Here is an 18395-nt window from a genome sequence, read left to right as displayed (position 1 = left end):
TGGAAATGTTTAAATCTAAGCTTAAAACACAGTTATACTCTAAAGCATATGAATAACCTATACTTTTTGTGGACAATATCTCTGTATTATTTGTAATTGCAACATCCTTTGCCTGGTAATCCTGAAAGGGGGAAACCACATGTGCTTTCTAAATGCAGCTTCTCAAGGTTTCTTCATTTTCCTCATGTTGAGGTTTTTGAGTTTTTCCTTGCCCTCATGTTGTTTCCAGATCAGGGGATGGTGTAATAATAGTCTGAAATAATAGTCTGTGCAATAACCTGTGTAGCCATTTGAGACTCTTTGTGATTAAGGGCTATACAAATAAAAATGGTTTGACTTGACTTGACTGAATTAGAAAACGTCAGAATTGTGCTGTATTTGCTTATTTGATGAACCTTCTTGTAATTAATTTGAATTGCAATTGGAATTTCAAGTGTTTTATAGTCTAACTTTAAATTCTGACCCGAAAAAAGATTTAAATTGATGAGGATAACAATAGATTTTACGACCAATTATAGGTTTATCAACCATCGAGTAGTTTAGCGGTCATTTCTTCATTTACCTATTGTTGAGGTTTTGAGTTTTTCCTTGCCCTCGTGTAGGATTTAGATCAAGGGATGGTGAAGTATGCAGTTTTCAATAATCTGTGGTCTGTGCAGCCCTTTGAGACTCATTTTGATAGAGGGCTATACAAATAAATATGACTTGACTCTTCCTTCTAGTTTTACACATTTTAATCTGGAGAAGCCAAGAATTATTTTATTCTTTTGAAAATTCTGACCTGTGGGTTTTCCAGGGTTAATTTTTTGTCCGTTTTTTTTCAGTGTCTAAATTCGATGAAATTGAATTGTAAATAGTTACATTTTTGTATTTATTTATAGCACTGGAGAGTTAATATTTACAAGTCTTGTTGTTTTGTACTTTCTTTCTGTGATGCTGTGTTGTTGTTCAGCATGTAAATTGGATTGCATTTTACAATTTATTTTTTGAAGAATTGTAAATAGTTTAATTGAATATGATGTATATGTCTTGTGTTTTGTTGGTATCTTATATTCACTTTAAATCCATCCATCCATTATCTGTACTGCTTATCCTCAGTAGGGTCACGGGGGTGCTGGAGCCCATTCCAGCTACATTTGGGCAGTGGGCAGGGGACACCCTGAACTGGTTACCAGCCAGTCTCAGGGCACACAGAGACAGACATTTCACTCGCTCATTCCCACCTCGAGACAATTTGGACCGACCAATTAACCTGAAAAGTTTAATGGAATGTGGGAGGAGACCGTAGTGCCCGGAGGAAACCCACGCAAGCACGGGGATAACATGCAAACTCCGCACAGGAAGGTTCAATCTCATGGTCTCAGAACTATGTCGCACACGCGCTACCCACTGCGCTGCTGTGCTGCCCGATGAGAGAGTAAACATTTGTAATTAACATTTTGATATTTTTTGAGTTTTTCAGGGATTCTGTGTTGCTCAACTTTAAAGTCGCAGGGTGTAAACGACTTGAAATTTTAATTTGAGTAAGAGTTCACTGCAGATTGAAACGATAAAGGCTATTATAATATAGTAGCATAATACATTTTCAACTAACCATTATTTAATTTGGTACATAATGTTTCATTGTTATTTGTAAAATATTATGAGCTGGATCTTTTCATTGAGCCGAGCTGAAAGAGCCTTTCCATAAAAAGTGCCGGAATTCCCGTCACTCCTGTTCATTTCCTGTAGCTTTTGGACTGATCTATTACACAAATCTATAGGGGCAACTTTATTTTATTGTGTGAACATTTAAAACTTATGCTCTCAATTTGTTTGTTGTTTCGTATATTATGTAAATTTAACCATATTAAAAATAAAAAACTGTTACAAATGCACTTTGGCACAAACTATTCCAAATCAAACTTCCGAATCAGTTCTATTCACCCCCAAAACGGACGACTCCATTACAACATTGCGTCCAATTCTGTTACATGATTGGAGTTGTGTTGTACTGATTTTGCTAAGTGTGCGCGCGCGTCTTAAGCATTTTATGATTCGGCTCATTTAATTCGCTTCAAGTTTCACCATGTCGGTGGCGTTCGCACCCCACAGGCAGCGCGGAAAGGGCGATATAACGCCCGCCGGAATACAAAAGGTAAGCCGCCCTCTTGAACGCGTCGCATAATACAGACAGTGCTTTCTAAATGCAGCTAGCATCTTGTGCTATCGATGCAGTCCGTCCGACTGGCTGTGGGTGACTTGTGATCAACTGATCTTCATCTCTGCGCGGTCAATATGAAACCCCCTTTAGTTTTTCAAGAATCAAATCATCTTTTTGTTTTTTTTCCAATGATCTTAGGTTTCTCTATTTTTAGCTCATTGAAGTCAGCTAGCGGGACGCTTCTTTTGTTCGCATCGCACGTTTTATTCAACCTTCCTTCCCCCTTCAGTAGTCAAGTCATTCATTTAGATGTTTTTTTTAACAATATATCTCTGCTCGCTTTTGAAGCTTCTTGATGAGAACAACCATTTGATTCAAAGTATAATGGATTTCCAGAGCAAGGGCAAAACAACAGAGTGTTCACAGTGAGTTGCTGTCCTCCATTGTTATGTTTGAGCTCATCGTGTGAATTGGAGTGTTTAATACTAACCCACTGCACTTTCACAGATATCAACAGATACTACACAGAAATTTAGTGTACCTGGCCACTATAGCAGACTCTAATCAGAACATGCAGTCTCTTCTCCCAGCAGTAAGTACACATCTCATAACTGTCAAGCTCCACGGCTACATGCCCGTACAAACTGTCGTATTTTCCCTTACAAAATACAAAATAATCTTACACCATATTTTTTTTTCGGAATGATGCATGATGGGAAATCCTCAGGCGGCAGATGCATGTGCACAGTAGCATCAAACCGCTCGCTTCGTTTGCAACGAAAAAAAAAACGAAACCGAGATAGAGGCTACAGTGGCGAACTCGTTAACTTGATTGACTTGCTGTTTCGTGATAGTTGGTGTTTACCGGATGATACCCGTAATTGACAAATTTGCGTTTTTCCGTACAGATTTTCTTGTATGTCGTATACGTCTTAAAATGCTTAATAAACGTACTTTGTACAACAAAAACATATAGGTTGACAGGTATGACATACATACACCTCAAGGAATGTTTGTCAGGTGAACCATATCATCTATATAATTAGACTAGATTTTGTAAACATGAACAATTACGATTGAATGTGATTATCTACTGATGGGTGAGGACCCTTACCAATATTTTTGAAGTTTTTGATAGCAGTATTGGCTACCTGCTGTTGGCTATCTAAAAATCAGGACCAAGAAATTAAAATAATGGTAAATTGCTTCTCAATTAATGCAATATTATGGAGAATATAATGTTGCTAATATAATAATGTAATTATTTAAAACTATCAATAATTTTGTTGCAGGGGGAAGGGTTTTATGTACTAATGGTCTATCTATACACCGAAGCCATAGCCGACTGTGGTTTTTGAACTGTGCACTGATGCTAGGTCATAACGAAGATAGAACAATAACCCTTAAAAACCCCAAAACCCCTTAGCTTAGCCTTTTGGCCGAGAGTAAGGCTTTGATGCTAGGTCCTTAGCTTGATAGCCCCCTAACGGAAGGTGGCTAGGGTCAAGAACACGCACACATTCATCAAACATTCATTCCCCTTTGCTCTTCCCAACCTGACACCTAACATTAAGCCCATAACACAACAAGAGGCTGTGCCATGCAACCCTTCATCAGCGGAGAGGCCCGAAAGCGTCTACTAATGGTATCCATAAAAAAAATAAATAAATCCAAATTTAGGTATTGGCATTCGCCTGAAAAAAATTTGGTGCTGAACATCCAAGGTAACGTTCATTTTAATGTACATCTTTGTGAAATATAGGTTCATTTTCCAGATGTTTGGTAAGGCGTGTGTTTATATTGGAAACTCTGAGTAGAACGTCTAATAATGTTTTTATATAGCAGTTTTAGCTGCAATTTATTGCCTGAGAAAGGTCTTTACAAATGCATACTCACTGATTTGATAGATTGTCAAGAGCAAAAGTCATGTGGAATTGATACATGTTGACCCGCAAGCCAGGACCCTGACGATAAATTACATTTTTGCATAGTTGTCTGTGTCTTTTTCAGAGACATTTCTTTAATGGTTAAAGAGCCATTTTTGATTTGCTTCATCTTTGTTGTTTAAAGTGACGTTGGGGGTGGGGATGGGGGTTGATTCATAAAGTTCATAACAAATAATTTTCGAAAATACAGTACTCGACTTCACATCTAAAATTATCCAGAAAAGTGTTTAAATCAATGATAAGCATGATTTACTAAGCTGTAAACTATAAGTTTACGGGTAAAATGGGATGGTTTTGTCTCTGGTGCTTTAACAGAGCGTTCCTTTTTGAATTTTTCAATTAAAGTCTGTTCTACATTCATTTGCAGCCACCCACTCAAAACATGCCCATGGGCCCTGGGGGGATGACCCAAAGCGGCGGTCCACCTCAGCCCAGTCACGGTCATAACATGCCCGCCGAAGGTATGGTTGGCTGTGGCCCGAATGCCACACACATGCAGAATCAGATGAACGGACAGATGCCTGGTAAGCGTGCCTTCTCTCCATCTTGCTCCATTTTTCTCTTTCCTATTCCCCCTCAGTCCTTCTCATTCGGGGTTGCCTAGCAACAGCGCAGCCCTGTTAGGGAGGTTGTGTTACTGAGGGATGATGTCACCTGTTTGTCTTGGACCTCAAAGCTTTCTCTTTTCATTAATGACATATTCCCATCCTTAAGTTCCTGTTAAAATATTGCCATTATCTTTTATGTCATGTATTTTAATGGGGGTTGAAAAACGGGCCTAGAGACACTTAAACACGGATGTTTGTTAAAATACCTACTTGTATTAATTTCAATTTTACTTTGTGTTTAATGTTAATTGTTCTTATATTTTGAATATTACAAAATTAAGCTGGATTTTGAATAGGATAGCATGTATTTATAAGAAAATAGATATTATTAAGGTATTTCTGTTCTACAAATTACAGAATATGCCCCGTTACTCTTGTTTTAGCCTCTTAAGCTTTATTTTATGCATTTCAGTATTCTGTTTTTAGTGCTCACTTTAAACACCTCATTGCGGTGGTGGACAGTCTTGTCATTTAAATACAATCATTTTTTTTCTTGGATTACAAATGAGTACCAACATAAAACCTGCATTGGTTATTTGTTGGTTAAACGGTGGCTGTAAAACTGTGGTTGGTTTAACTTTTGGTCTGGGCCCTCTCATTTGTGAAAGTTTCTTTCTCTCTTTGTGCTAAAGGTCATATTTCGTCCATTTTCTTTAGAGTTTTGTCAATGAAACTACAAAGGTTATTGGTCATGGACGAGTACATTGTTATTTGTTGGCAACTAGGTGTACTCAACTCTGCCATGTTTGGCACGGACAGAATCCAGCTCATATAGAAATGTAACTATTAAAGATGGATATATTTTGTGCGGTCTTATCTGTGAATTGACAACATTTGAAAGCTTTTTATTGACAAGAAAGTGTGCTGCTGTAGTGATGCGCGAGAACTAATACCAGGTGTCAGGTAGAGAGATAGCAGGATCTTTTTATACTTTTTTTTTTTCAAGGCCGAAATGAGTAGTCAAAAGGCCAATCACTGATACAGTCAATTAGAGTTCATGGATCCTGGGTTGTTGGGGCACCACCTAGGTCGCAGCTCTTGTCTCTATACACTTCAGCGCCCATTAAATTCTAAATTGTAATATGTCACTATCACCTTTTTTATAAAAAAAAGGCAACTCAAAGTGCTGTATAATAAACATTCACTGTACAGTAAAAAAGTTTCTTACCCAAAATCCAGACTGTCAAGTACTTAAACACACACACACGGATTTTGTATAAGAAAAAGCACATCAAGTCACAGATAAATTATTTGAGGAGAAGATAAACAATGGTAGGCTCATCCACACTAAATGGGCTGGCATAATGGCATCTGGCCAATTCCCAGCCTTTTTTAGTCATGGGTACTTGCTGGGTTACTATCAGGTACTACAAATTAGAATAATGAAGGATTGCCAAAAATGTATATTAATTTGTAAGAAAACATGCATATTTTGTGGGGCAATTTGATTAATAAGAATTTCAAGTCATTATTTTTGTATTGTTCTTTGTTGAATGTACCCAAAGCATTTACTGTATTTTCTGGACTATAAGACACACCTTTGAACTCCAATTTGGCTGAAAATTTGACAGTGCTCCTTATTGCGCCTTACCTGTATACACGGCAAAATATAAAAGATACGATTGGAAATGAATACAACAATTATAGGTAAGCCTCGTCTTACTAGGTTTTACGGTGTATTACCGCATCTGAGCAACAATCGATAAGCATTGATTGTATGCAACGGGAATCGAACCTGATTGAACACTTTATCATTAGACCACTAGGGGTACATATGACATAATAAAAGGAATTGAAGCATATCTCATTATTACACTTTTATACTGACTACCAGAAACACTAATTTGCATAGTGTATTTTATTCAGCATTCTGATAGTTTAAACATTCCACTTTTTCACTAATGTTGTCGAATGGAGAAAAGTCAACAAAATACTATACAAGTTCTTTTTCAACAAAGACTATACAAGCTATTTTACACACACATATATTTTAAATGATAATGTTATTGACGCACAAGTGAAAAAAATTAACGGATTGTTTAACCTTTTGAAATACACTTTGCAAATCTTTTTTCTGACACCGTGCACAAAAATAGTGCGATAATGAGATAAGGGCTAATACGGTTTTGAATGTTATCTGTACCACTGCTGGTCTAATGGTAAAAGGTCACTGCCACTACTTTGGTTTGATTTTTGTTGCATACAATGTTTCGCAAATTTGGTGAGGGACACTTATTAACCAATCAATCATTGCATTAATATATATATATACAGTAAGTGTATAAAGAGCCAAATGCCTAATGGCTACATACATTAGCTCCTACTGTAGTCTCACCTTAATGCGCCTCATACATGATGAACGACTATATTTTGGGGGTGCGCCTTATAATCCGTTGTATACTGCTAACAACTTTGGTTGAATACCCCTGGTGTTATTTGTCTAAAAACGTAAGTATTTTTTCACACTTGGCATTGTGATATTTGGATTAAATGTTGTTTATTTCTAGGGCCCAATCACATGTCCATGCAGGGCCCAGGTCCAGGCCCCAACCAACCCCCAAACATGCCCGCCGGATCCATGAACATGCCCCCGAGCAGCCATGGTTCCATGGGCGGCTACAACCACACAGTCCCCTCATCGCAGGGAATACCCGCGCAAAGCCAGATGAACATGACACAGGGCCAGCCCATGGGCAACTACGGGCCCAGACCCAGTATGAACATGCAGCCCAATCAAGGTAAAGCTCCTCGAGGTCCGTCTCCTGCCACGATCTTGAAATTTCCCGTTGAATCTGCTTCAGGCCCCATGATGCACCAACAGCCTCCCTCCCAGCAGTACAACATACCCCCGGGTGGTGGCGGTCAGCATTACCAAGGCCAACAGAACCCAATGGGCATGATGGGCCAGGTTAACCAGGGCAATCACGTTATGGGGCAGAGGCCCATGCCCCCGTATAGACCGCCACAGCAAGGTATCCCAATTCCTGTGTGTTTGTGTGTGTGTGTGCTAGCAAACTGTTAGTGTGGGTCTTCCTTTTTCCTTCACCTAACCCACCTCTTGACATTTCTTACTGTTTTTTTTCCTTCCCCTCACCTTCACACGGGTCACTCACAAACATTTTCAAGATCCAGAATGCAATAATTTAAAATAGTGGTCCGAGAGCCAAATGCCACACCTTCGCTTCTCATCCTCACACATCCAGTCCAACAACACCTTGAATCTACTTGTGTGTATGTTGTGTATGTGTATGTAGGACCCCCTCAGCAGTATCCAGGGCAGGAAGACTACTATGGGGACCAATACAGTCACTCAGGACAGGGAGCCTCGGAAGGTAGGAGAAATCCCTCCAGTCAGCCCAGCACTTGTGTTAACACACAAATGATGCAAAGAGACTGTGATTCAAAACTACCCTTGAGCCACTCCAATCGTCAGTTTGATAAATATAGATATATTCTTTGGGAATATAAAGGGGCGCTGTGTGTAATGTTTCACTACTCAATGTGGCGAAATTATAATACGGAGCCAAAGCATGTGTATTTCAAGGTCTCCTTACTAGAGAAACCAAGAGATACCGCAATTGGCAAAACTCAGAACTTTACCTCCAGTTTTTAATTTGCATGAACAAAAAAAGCATCTTGACGAAAGACAGAGATAGCTGGATAAAACTACCAAGCACCTAACAGGAGTTGGTTGAAGCCATTGACAAGGGTCAAGTCACTTGCGTTAGCAGCTCACGGGAGAAATTAATGAAAAGCGCGAGTAGGAGCCTACGAAAGAAAATCGGAAGGTGACAAGCTGTGGGGCCCGAAACCAAGATCACTCTCAGGACATGGCTGCTGAAGACAAGGGACACCAAAAGACTCAGCAAGCTGCACATTGCACGTCATCGTCTGTAGGCTTTAAAAAATATGTATATATCGTGTCCAAAAAGAGACATCATCACTTTTAAATTTTGTACGTCACACCCCTCTAGAGATCTGCATCCCACTTATTTTTCTGAAATTAATGCCATGCCTGCTCATGCGTTTAAAGGACAACCACATCCCTATAACAACCTTAACTTTACTTTCTTAACACAATTAATATTTACTATGTATGTTGTCCCTTCTACTAACACATATGTTTTTATGACTTTTTATACATGTACTTTTAAAGAAAATCAGCATTTTGTTGTATTGACATGTGCTTGGTGTTGATTGACCGTTCTGGTCAATCCATTAAGTAAAGCTGTGAAATATGTTCTATTGTGGTCAGATTGGTTCTTATTTAGCATTAAATATACAATCTTCCCTTAAATTCCGGCTATTATTTTTGATATGCACTAAGGATGCATGATAACTGTTTCTTCCTGCTCCAAACCCAAAATGTAATCACTATAATATATATTTAAAAAATATACCTTAAACTAAAAACGTGCATACCATATTTAGAAAAAAAATGCGAATGCACATAAGAACAATTCTTTAATGTGTGCCTTATCACCAACCACCTTTTGTCTTGACTCTTGCACTTTTCAGTTGCAACCCCTAGATCCAATTGTTTTGCAAAGGTGTACCTGTAGACTGTACTGTAATTTGTTGTAAATATTAAACATGTTGTGTACTACATGCCTCATTGTACAAGATTTATTGGTTCCAATGACCTGAGAATTTTTGAAAGCGAAACTATTCTCATAATTAAGTTTGGCTTGTCGCTAATCACAGACCGTAAGTAAAAGTGCTCTTTGTCAGTCCTCCTTGCTTGACATTATTTAAAGAGTGTGTTTTGGTTGTGTCAGTGCTCACATTTTTTTCGTGTCCCTCTGAAGGTAATGCCCAGTATGGCCAACAGCAAGAAGCCTATCAGCAAGGTCCTCCACAGCAGCAAGGTTATCCTCCTCAGCAGCAGTACCCAGGCCAGCAGGGCTATCCGCCGCAGCAGCAGGGCTACGGTGAGTTTTATTGCCATATAATGCAATCAGCATTGATCTAGTGTAGCTCCTTTGCAAAATGTAATGTTAAAGATGTACTTGGACATCTAACATTTAGAGTATAACAAACAAAACAATTCAGACACCAGAGCCTTGCACAAAGCCCAAAAAGCTTCATCGCTGAAATACATTCGGAACAGTATAGATAGGGCACAGTATCAAATGCAGTTTACAGGCCAAGAGTCACATTAACAGACACCGTTTTAGCTGTACGTCGCAAAGGAATCTCTTGTATGGAAGCACATTAAACAATATATGTTCACTGCTGAGAAGACCCACAGAAAAAACTAAACACTTCAAAAATCGAACAAAGCACCCAGAGCAATTTGATTGGGAGGGCGGATCTCTGCACAAATAGCACGCTCCCCTCTCTCACGCACCCATTGCTCTGAAGGGAAATACATCCGTTAACTTTTGGTTTACAGTTTTTGGGACATTTTACAAAAAACTTCCGTTTGCACCTTGTGTGGTAACTATTATTTATGAAAAAAGGTCAAAATGAGCTTCACCAATCATAAGTAACTATGTGAGTGAGACAGGTTTTAACCCCTAATGTTTTGATGGCCCGCCGGCGGGGCATCAGACTGCTGATAAACAAAGTCATGTCTTCACGATGTCACCAGTCACTGAAACATGTCATGCCACATATCATTTAAAAGCGTAAACTTCAAAATTCGATATGATAGCTCACTCAAAAAATATGGTGTGGTTACGTTCATGAGAGTAGAGTGAATCCAACCATGTAAAATATTTATTCCAAGAAACACGATAAAGCCGACAGATAAAGAACAAAAATCCACCTTAAAGCATTCCTGCATCGTTTTACGATCTTTCTTGTAATCTGTTTGTTTGGCTCCATAACTCCCCTTTAAAGAGAAACAGACTCGTCAAAGATTTCTGCTCTAACAGTTAGCTTCTGACCTTTTGATCTAAACCACTCTTGGCCAATTCCAGGCTTGTTTTTCCACAGTCCTTCGCCTGTGACAACATATGAGGGCCTGCATTGGAAAAAGGTTCCCGACCCTTGCGCTAATGCTAGCATCTTTGCTGACTATGTTAGCCACTAACATCAGAGCAAAGATGACACGTTGGTGACGATATGCACTGAGCTCTGGTTGTTGACCGACAAATTTAAACGTACCGCCCGCTCCTTATCGTAGCCTTGCTGCGCTAGCACTGATAAATAAGGAGAGCGGGATACTCAAAAATGCAAACCTTATTAAATGATTCAATGTAAAAAAAAAACATTTAAGATGAAGATACAAAAAATATTGATATATACCCAGACGTACATTCAGTGAAATATAACAACCAAAATACTGCCCTTAAAGGCTCGTATGGATGGGGGATTTTCAGTCTCCCTCATCCGATTTCTCCTGGTACTTTGAATCCCACAATCTGAGTGGAGTCCAAAGCTCAAGTAATAATAAGCTTCCAGCAAGGGGAAAGCCTGTGAGGTGAGATCCATCCACCATACATGCTTTCTTATATATGTGCGCGCACGTGTGCCGCTCACACTGACTCTTGCAAGCTCTCAATAGTTTTTGCAAAGCCGCATAAGGAGCGCCTATTAATGCTGGATGGGCCTCGTTTGACTATAGCTCCGGTATGGCTTTGCTTAGCCCCACTCTCCTTGATAGTGGCTCAGCTATGTACCTCAAATCCATAGCTCGGTAGCCTAGATGGTAGGGCGCCCGCTCTGAGACTGGGAGGTCGCTGGTTCAAGCCTCGGCCGAGTTATACCTAAGACTTACAACATTGGTACTCATTGCCTCCCTGCTTGGCGCTCAGCATTAAGGGTTGGAATTGGGGGGTTTGGTCACCTAATGACTAAAATGGCTGCGCCCTGTTTGCGCTGCGGCTGCATCGGCTTGCTATAGTTTAACTGTACGGGTCAGGTGTATCGACATTTCGTTCTGTGTGCATTGTTACAAATAATGACAATAAAAGTAAATTCTATTCTATTCTTCTTCTTCTGCAATCCATCAAATCAAGCTGCATCCCAGCATTGTTGTAAATTGGTTCCTTAAAGTTTGACCAACTCTGTTGATGTTCAAAATATATATTTTTTCTTAACTAAAGAGTAACGATGAAAACGCCTCCTTACAGAGTTTTCTTTCGGGAATCTTTGGCTATGCTACAATCAAATTATCATTCGAGTAGTTTAACCACCCCCAAACAGTAGCGACATTATTGTCTGTGACATGTATAAACTACAGGAAGAAGCTAGCCAATCACATTGCTGAGCAGATATACATCAAATTCCAATTCTCCACTTGTCTATCTCTCCCATGTGAAAGCGCCTGTCACTTGCTCTATTTGCGCTGGATAGATATTTTTGTGAGTTGATTATGTGCTAGCACTGTGCGATTGTGCATAGTTTCGGGGGAACGTTGATTGGCAATGTCCGTACTTGAAGTCCACAAAAAGGCACCTAATAATGTTTGACCTTCAAGCCTGGGCCATCATTTCAACATTCTCTTAACTGAAATTTTTATTTTAGGCCCCTCCCAGAATGCCCCAGGCCAGTACCCCAACTACCCCCAGGGGCAGGGCCAGCAGTACGGCGGCTACCGCCCGCCTCAGCCAGGCCCCCCGCAGGGCCAGCAGCAGCGACCTTACGGCTACGACCAGGTGAGTATGGGCCCGGCGCTGTGAACTATAACATTGCCGTATTTATGTACACACAGCCGTAATTTGTCCCTCAATTTTTACTTAATGGTGCATATTATGTGCATGCTCTCATTGTGTTTGGGCTTATGTTTGTCGCTATTTGCCATTCATGTGTTAACCTCGGATGTGTATTCTGGCTAATGTAGCATGCCCCCTTCAGGAAAAAAATGAAGGCTTCTTTACTAGGTTTGCTGTTAATTACCGTGGTTCTTCTTGCCCTGTTATATTCTGTGGTCTCATGTTGAGGACCAGCGCTACACTTTGATATCTTTATCTTTGAATATTCAGGGGCACATGAGGAAATAAAGGCCCGGGGATTTGAACCCCCTGACTAGCTCTATAAGAAGCAAAGGTAAATGGTTGCTGTGAAGACCTCAACGTACAATCTAGTTGTTTTCAATTCCTAGCCTCAACTTTGCATCATATGTTTTCCCCCTGTCTCCTCTCTTTCCCTTTCCCTCTTCTTTCTTTGATAAGGTGAACAGATTGACATTGTGATTCCCTTTTTAACACTGATTGTTAGCCAGGGGTCGAATTTGTCAGCATTTGAGGTCCAGAAACACAGCATCATTTAAGAGCTAAGACCTAACACACATACATTCTTTTTATGCGTCAAATTATGGGATTTATCTTTCGGATTGAAGTCATACTTTCAAATAAAACACGCTTCGACCCCTGTTTAGAAATACATTGGTGACTACTTCCTTACCCTAAATCTGGATCACTGAGAAGTAAGATCCCGAGTTCCGTGTTTCTCAAATTTGTTCTCATAAAAATAAGTGCAATTCAAAAGGCTAAAGAGGGAAAAAAAATTAAACAGTCAAAATGCAGCCTCGAAAGCTGAATGTTTTTCGTTATTTAAAGTACCATACGTTGAATTGGGCCACACAGTATAAAAATGAAATATAATGTTGCATGGATAAAATTGAAACTTAAATATGAGGCCGTTTGACATTTTTTAAATGACTTATTACAAGATAAAATTCTAATTTGTAAACCAGTTATGAAAATAAAAATAAATTGTAAGATAGTGCAATGTTCTTTGACATTAAAACATACAATAGATTGCTAGAGCACCATTATTCTTCGTTTATTAATTGAATCTATTAATTTCAGGCAGTTACATTTTTTTGTGATTCATGTAAATATAACTTAAATCCTAAAAGAATGCCAGAAAGATCGGATGAAGAAAACCTATTAACTCCCACTGCTAACCTCATACACACATAACCCAAGGCAAATTTCCTGCAACACCCGGTAGACTGACATTGTGCGAGACAAGCTGTACAGTTCAAAATCAAATAATGGTTTTGTAACAAGGAACATTTTTTAACTGTTCCCGCAGGGAACAGACCGACAATGTTACATGGTAACACACTATCTATATATATATATATATATATATAAAAAATCTCAATAATGTAAGGACAAGTACCAACAATGGTAAGGATAAAAAAACAACATGGCAAGAGAACAGATATACATTAAAGAGCACACTCAAACCCTTTAGTGCACACTATGACCGGACCGACTGTTCATAAGCCATTATAAAGAAATCTACCTATTTGAGGCTCCACGTAATGTGTGAAGAAACCTGTGAGTAAATCTAAAATGTATCAAGTTAATTAATGTGTTATTAATTTTTTTTATTCCTTCCTAGAAAAAAAGTATGTAAGTTTATTAATTGCATTTTAGTAAATACATTTCTAACTAAAAACGCGTCATTTTTATTTTAATAAACGGGTTTGGTTAAAAAACGTGTCAATAAAATCCGCATACTGTATAAGGAATGTTCAATACCACAATTTTTTCGTCACTAATACAACTGTCACTAGCATTTTGGTTACTCAAATTTCCTTTTTAGTCTATTTTAAAGCCATTGTACATCCTATAATTTCCACAAGGTCCCGTTTGTAGAATGTCCACAAGGGGGCAGGAGTATGATACCCTGAAATGCAGTAGTTCCGGATATCATCAGTTTTCCTGGAAATGTACTCCTCTTCGCCTACAACAAATTTAAAAATGTACACTGTGAAGTACTATTCTAACCTTAATTCCGAAAGCAACAGTAAAAAGTATAGTATATAATATAGTAATAATATAGTAGTAATATAGTAAATAAAATATTTTTTAAAATAAGCCTTTTTACAATTTAGGAAACACGTATTTCATAAACAAATATAAAACAATCGTTTTATTTCACAGCCTGAAAATGTAAAACAAAATAAAAGTAAAGCATATATTAATTTCCCAGTGTGGATCCATATACTTATACATTTTTAACAATACTCAATTGATTCCACTTATTATGTTTGAAGTCGCTCTTGAGCCCTTTGAGGTTTTTTTTTGGACCACCTGCGGTTCACAGGGCACACTTTGAGAAACACTGCTCAAGCCAATCAAAAAGGTCCCATTGTGAACCTCCATCATCTCCCGTAGTTTTTAGTGCTCACCACTTGTGAGGATCTGCTCCCATCAGCTGGTGGATACATGCAAACGCAGCCATGTGTCATGGTGTGCAGGCTAGAAGCCGCGGATGTTTGTTGTTGTTGTCCTATTATTATTGTTGTTTTTAAAAACCTATATTTAACCAAGTTACGTGAATCCTGTTGTCTTTCTCCCCCATCCTATTTCACAGGGCCAGTACGGAAATTACCAGCAATGAGAAACGCCCACACAGATGATATGAGTCGCAGCACTAATGAAAACAAAATATCCATTCTCCCTCTTCGTTTTGGTCTCACGTCATTTCAAGAAGTGGGCCAACCCCCAAACTCACCCCGCCTTTTTTTGTGGTCCAGCACGACTCAAAGTGGCAGTGCCTTAAAGATGGAGCTGCCTTATCCTTGAGCATCGCGCCAACTGTACGCCTTTTTTTTTTTTTATCTTCGACGGTTTATAAAAAAATTCTACGGCAGCTTGCGGTTGAGCTCCCTGTTTTGAAAACGGAATGAAAACGCCAGCAGTAGGTACAAGTTGTGTGTAAAAGCTAGAGTGGCACAGAGTAGTGATTAGATAGCAGTCTGCTACACCTGCCCTTACGGGTATGTACCTATCCATGTATGTGATGTTGTCAAAAATCGTTTTATTCTTTTTTTAGAGAATTTGTATAAGACATTGGAAGCTAGTACTATGATGTGTGTCAATGTTTTTTTGTTTTTTTGTTTTGTTTCCCAGGACATTGTTATGAACCATTCAGATAACTTGCAATCAAATTGTTATAGAAAGGCGAGTTACCTGCCAATAGATCAGGGGTCCCTAACTCTTTTTGTATCCCGGACCGATTTAATGTCTTGACAAATGATCATGGCCCGACCAATAAACGATAATAATAACCACGATTATAACTTTAAAATTACATTTACAGTCTCTCTGAAGAATAAGTCACACCATCCAAAAAATGCATAATTAAGAAGGAAAAATGCATATAAGTTGCACATGGAGTATGTCATTTTTGGGGGAAATGTATTTGATACTACAAGTAATTTTGAGAGGCAATTATAAATTAAAATAAAATAGTCAACAACAGGCTGAATAAGTACACGGTATACTTACGTTGCATGACTATCATGCATTGGTAATGTCAATAAAGATGTAACTTATTAAATGTATTGAAATAACTCGAGCATTAAGAACATGCTTACCAAATTTTGACTCCAAATCACAAAATCCATTGAAATCTTTATCTTTAGTGTAACTCGACGATGCGCCGCTTCCTCCCCCTGCCTCTACGTTGCTTACGTCAGAGTCATTGTCACCTTTGCGTTTTGCCAGTCCCTTACAAGTTCTCCCCAACTCCAAATTTCTTCCTGCTGCTCGACTACAGTTTTGTCTGGATATGGTTCTCTTTTTGGTCCAATTTTCTTTTGGGTTTTCTCAATTGATTTTATTAATTTGCGGCGCTGTGCCGAAAAATGACCGCCCCTGGCCTTTCATCTCATTTTTGGGGAATGTATTAGAACAGTAGAACAAAAAGCATTGTGTAAAAATCACTTTTGAGTAAGTTGAAAATATTTACCCTGGCGAAACGACACCCTATGTTGCGTCATCTCGCCAAAGTAAATATTTTGAATTTGCTCAAAAGTGATTTCTATACATTTTGTTTTTGGTTATTTAAATCAAAATTGTTTTATTTTAATGATCTTTTTTTGCTACTAGGAGGTGCTAAATAATACACAGTGTCCCGTTATGAATAACTCATTTAGGATTTACCATTTGAAACGGTGCCCGCCCGTGCGAACAAAGCCAATTTTAATTCAAACTCACCTACAAAGCCTCGGTTCAAGATCTGTGTGAATGTGATGGTTTCAGTACAATAATACTAGGTTAAAGAAATAGGAAACTTATTGTTTATTTGTATGCGGCATGGTACAGCTCCATGGCCCGGTGGTTGGGGACCCCTGGACAAGACAGTTTATTTTTTATTTTTTTTAAATGCTGGACTTAATAAACTGTGCCAACTTTTAACAGACAAAAAAGCAAAATACTTTGTGGCCAAAGTGGATTTAGCGTATCTAGCTCACTGTATGAGCAAGAGGCCCGAGTAATGCTTTCGGTTGTGGGTAAAATAGTAAGTGGCCACGCTGATAAGAAAATTGGGAAATTATATGGGTTAATAAGAACTATGAACATTTTTGTATGAAGGAAAAACATTTTTAGTTATTGTTGGTGATCAAGTGTTATGTCTTAATTTTAGTCGACATTCAAAATAAGGCACTAAAAAAAACCCAATAGCTTTTGAACTTGAAACTCGGACCGGGAAAGGGGCTTTCAGATAAGAGCATCCCATCCCTACCTAAAGCCTTCCACCAAGCCTTTTTTTCTTTTATTAAATCTTCAAGCTTGGAAAAATACCAGATCAGCCCTAAAGGGTGTGAATATCATGAAATAAAATGATCTGCATTTATATAGCGCTTTTCAAGTCAATGAAGACTTCCCAAAGCGCTTTACAATGTGCTTCACATTTACACAGTCACACACCAATAGCGGCCGTGCAGCCATGCAAGGCGCCATCCTGCTTATTGGGGGCATTAGGGGTTCAGTGTTTTACCCAAGGACACTTCGACATGTAACACGGTGGCATTCGAACTGCGATCTCTTGATCCCAAGACGGGCGCTCTACCTCCTGAGCTACTGCCGCAGAAACATGATTGGCCGATGGTGACAATGACATAATAGTCAAAATAGAGAACAACAGTGAGACAAAATAAGGAACTGGCATCCTATGCAATCTCCTTCGCATTTGTCCAATATTGAAAACCAAATAAACTTATCTAGGATCCGACCAATAACTTGTTCTATTTCAAGGCAGTAGTCGGGAATGGTATTGTTACGTGCACATACTGACACCCTCAAATAATGCTGTGGGAACACAATTTTTAAATCTTAAAATTTAGGTTATTTTTTTTAACCATGAAAATCTTCATTATTATCTGTGAGTAATCCACAGTTTCAGGTACTGCTGTGCACTAAAATGGAGTAAATGTTACAACAAAACAGTTCCCTTGCTCTGATTTTATTCTCATTTTGTTTTAGTTTTTTACCACTAAGATTTTTTTTTTACAATTAAGACTGTTGTCCCCGGAAGTTCTCTTATTAATATATTAAACCATATGTTTTTAAAGAGGAATTTACGTGAACATGTCACCGGTTCGTGGAAACATGTTGGCCTGGTGAGGGATGGGTGCCACCAGGCTGTACTTTCCCAAGACACACCACTGGGAATGGTCCCCCTACAACCCTAGTGGTTAAGGGATCCAACCAACTGTTACATCTGCATTTCAGTAAAAACGACTGTAATTTTCCATATTTTATTCCCCCTCTCTTTTCATCGTGGCCGCCTTCCTCCTTCGCCCGTCGAACGCCCGTGAATTAAATGAATAAAATTCCCGACAATGTGTCGCCATTAACGATGCTGGAAGGTTTTCCGTCATTGGAGTACGTTTTAGGCTGTTGTCTTTGAAGTGGTGTCGTCTGTGAATTTAAACGGCTGTCACACAATGTATCATAACAAGTGAAGCATCATGTTCGTGTCACATTTCGGGCTGCTTGTACA

General features: G+C 38.9%; 1 protein-coding gene across 3 annotated transcripts; it reads left to right on the top strand.

Moving 5' to 3' along the window:
* Window positions 1-1988: 1988 nt before the first annotated feature.
* Window positions 1989-15681, top strand: ss18 (SS18 subunit of BAF chromatin remodeling complex). 3 transcript variants are annotated; one of them, XM_088338255.1, is made up of 11 exons: window positions 1989-2137; window positions 2492-2568; window positions 2651-2735; window positions 4457-4613; window positions 7205-7435; window positions 7499-7669; window positions 7952-8029; window positions 9506-9628; window positions 12171-12301; window positions 12629-12692; window positions 14979-15681. In XM_088338255.1, exons 1-10 carry the CDS (start codon window positions 2069-2071, stop codon window positions 12644-12646), a joined length of 1140 nt encoding a protein of 379 aa, XP_088194381.1. In that variant the 5' UTR covers window positions 1989-2068; the 3' UTR covers window positions 12647-12692; window positions 14979-15681. The 3 variants fall into 3 exon arrangements, with proteins under 3 accessions (XP_088194381.1, XP_088194372.1, XP_088194390.1); XM_088338246.1 differs by lacking the exon at window positions 12629-12692; XM_088338264.1 differs by lacking the exons at window positions 7952-8029; window positions 12629-12692.
* The last annotated feature ends 2714 nt before the right edge of the window (window positions 15682-18395 follow it).

The sequence above is a fragment of the Urocampus carinirostris genome, chromosome 1 (genome assembly GCF_059441175.1).
Source record: "Urocampus carinirostris isolate Australia breed hairy pipefish chromosome 1, RoL_Ucar_1.0, whole genome shotgun sequence".
NCBI lineage: Eukaryota > Metazoa > Chordata > Actinopteri > Syngnathiformes > Syngnathidae > Urocampus > Urocampus carinirostris.
Note: the sequence above shows the minus strand (reverse complement) of the source record. Positions and strands in the feature narration are given on the sequence as shown.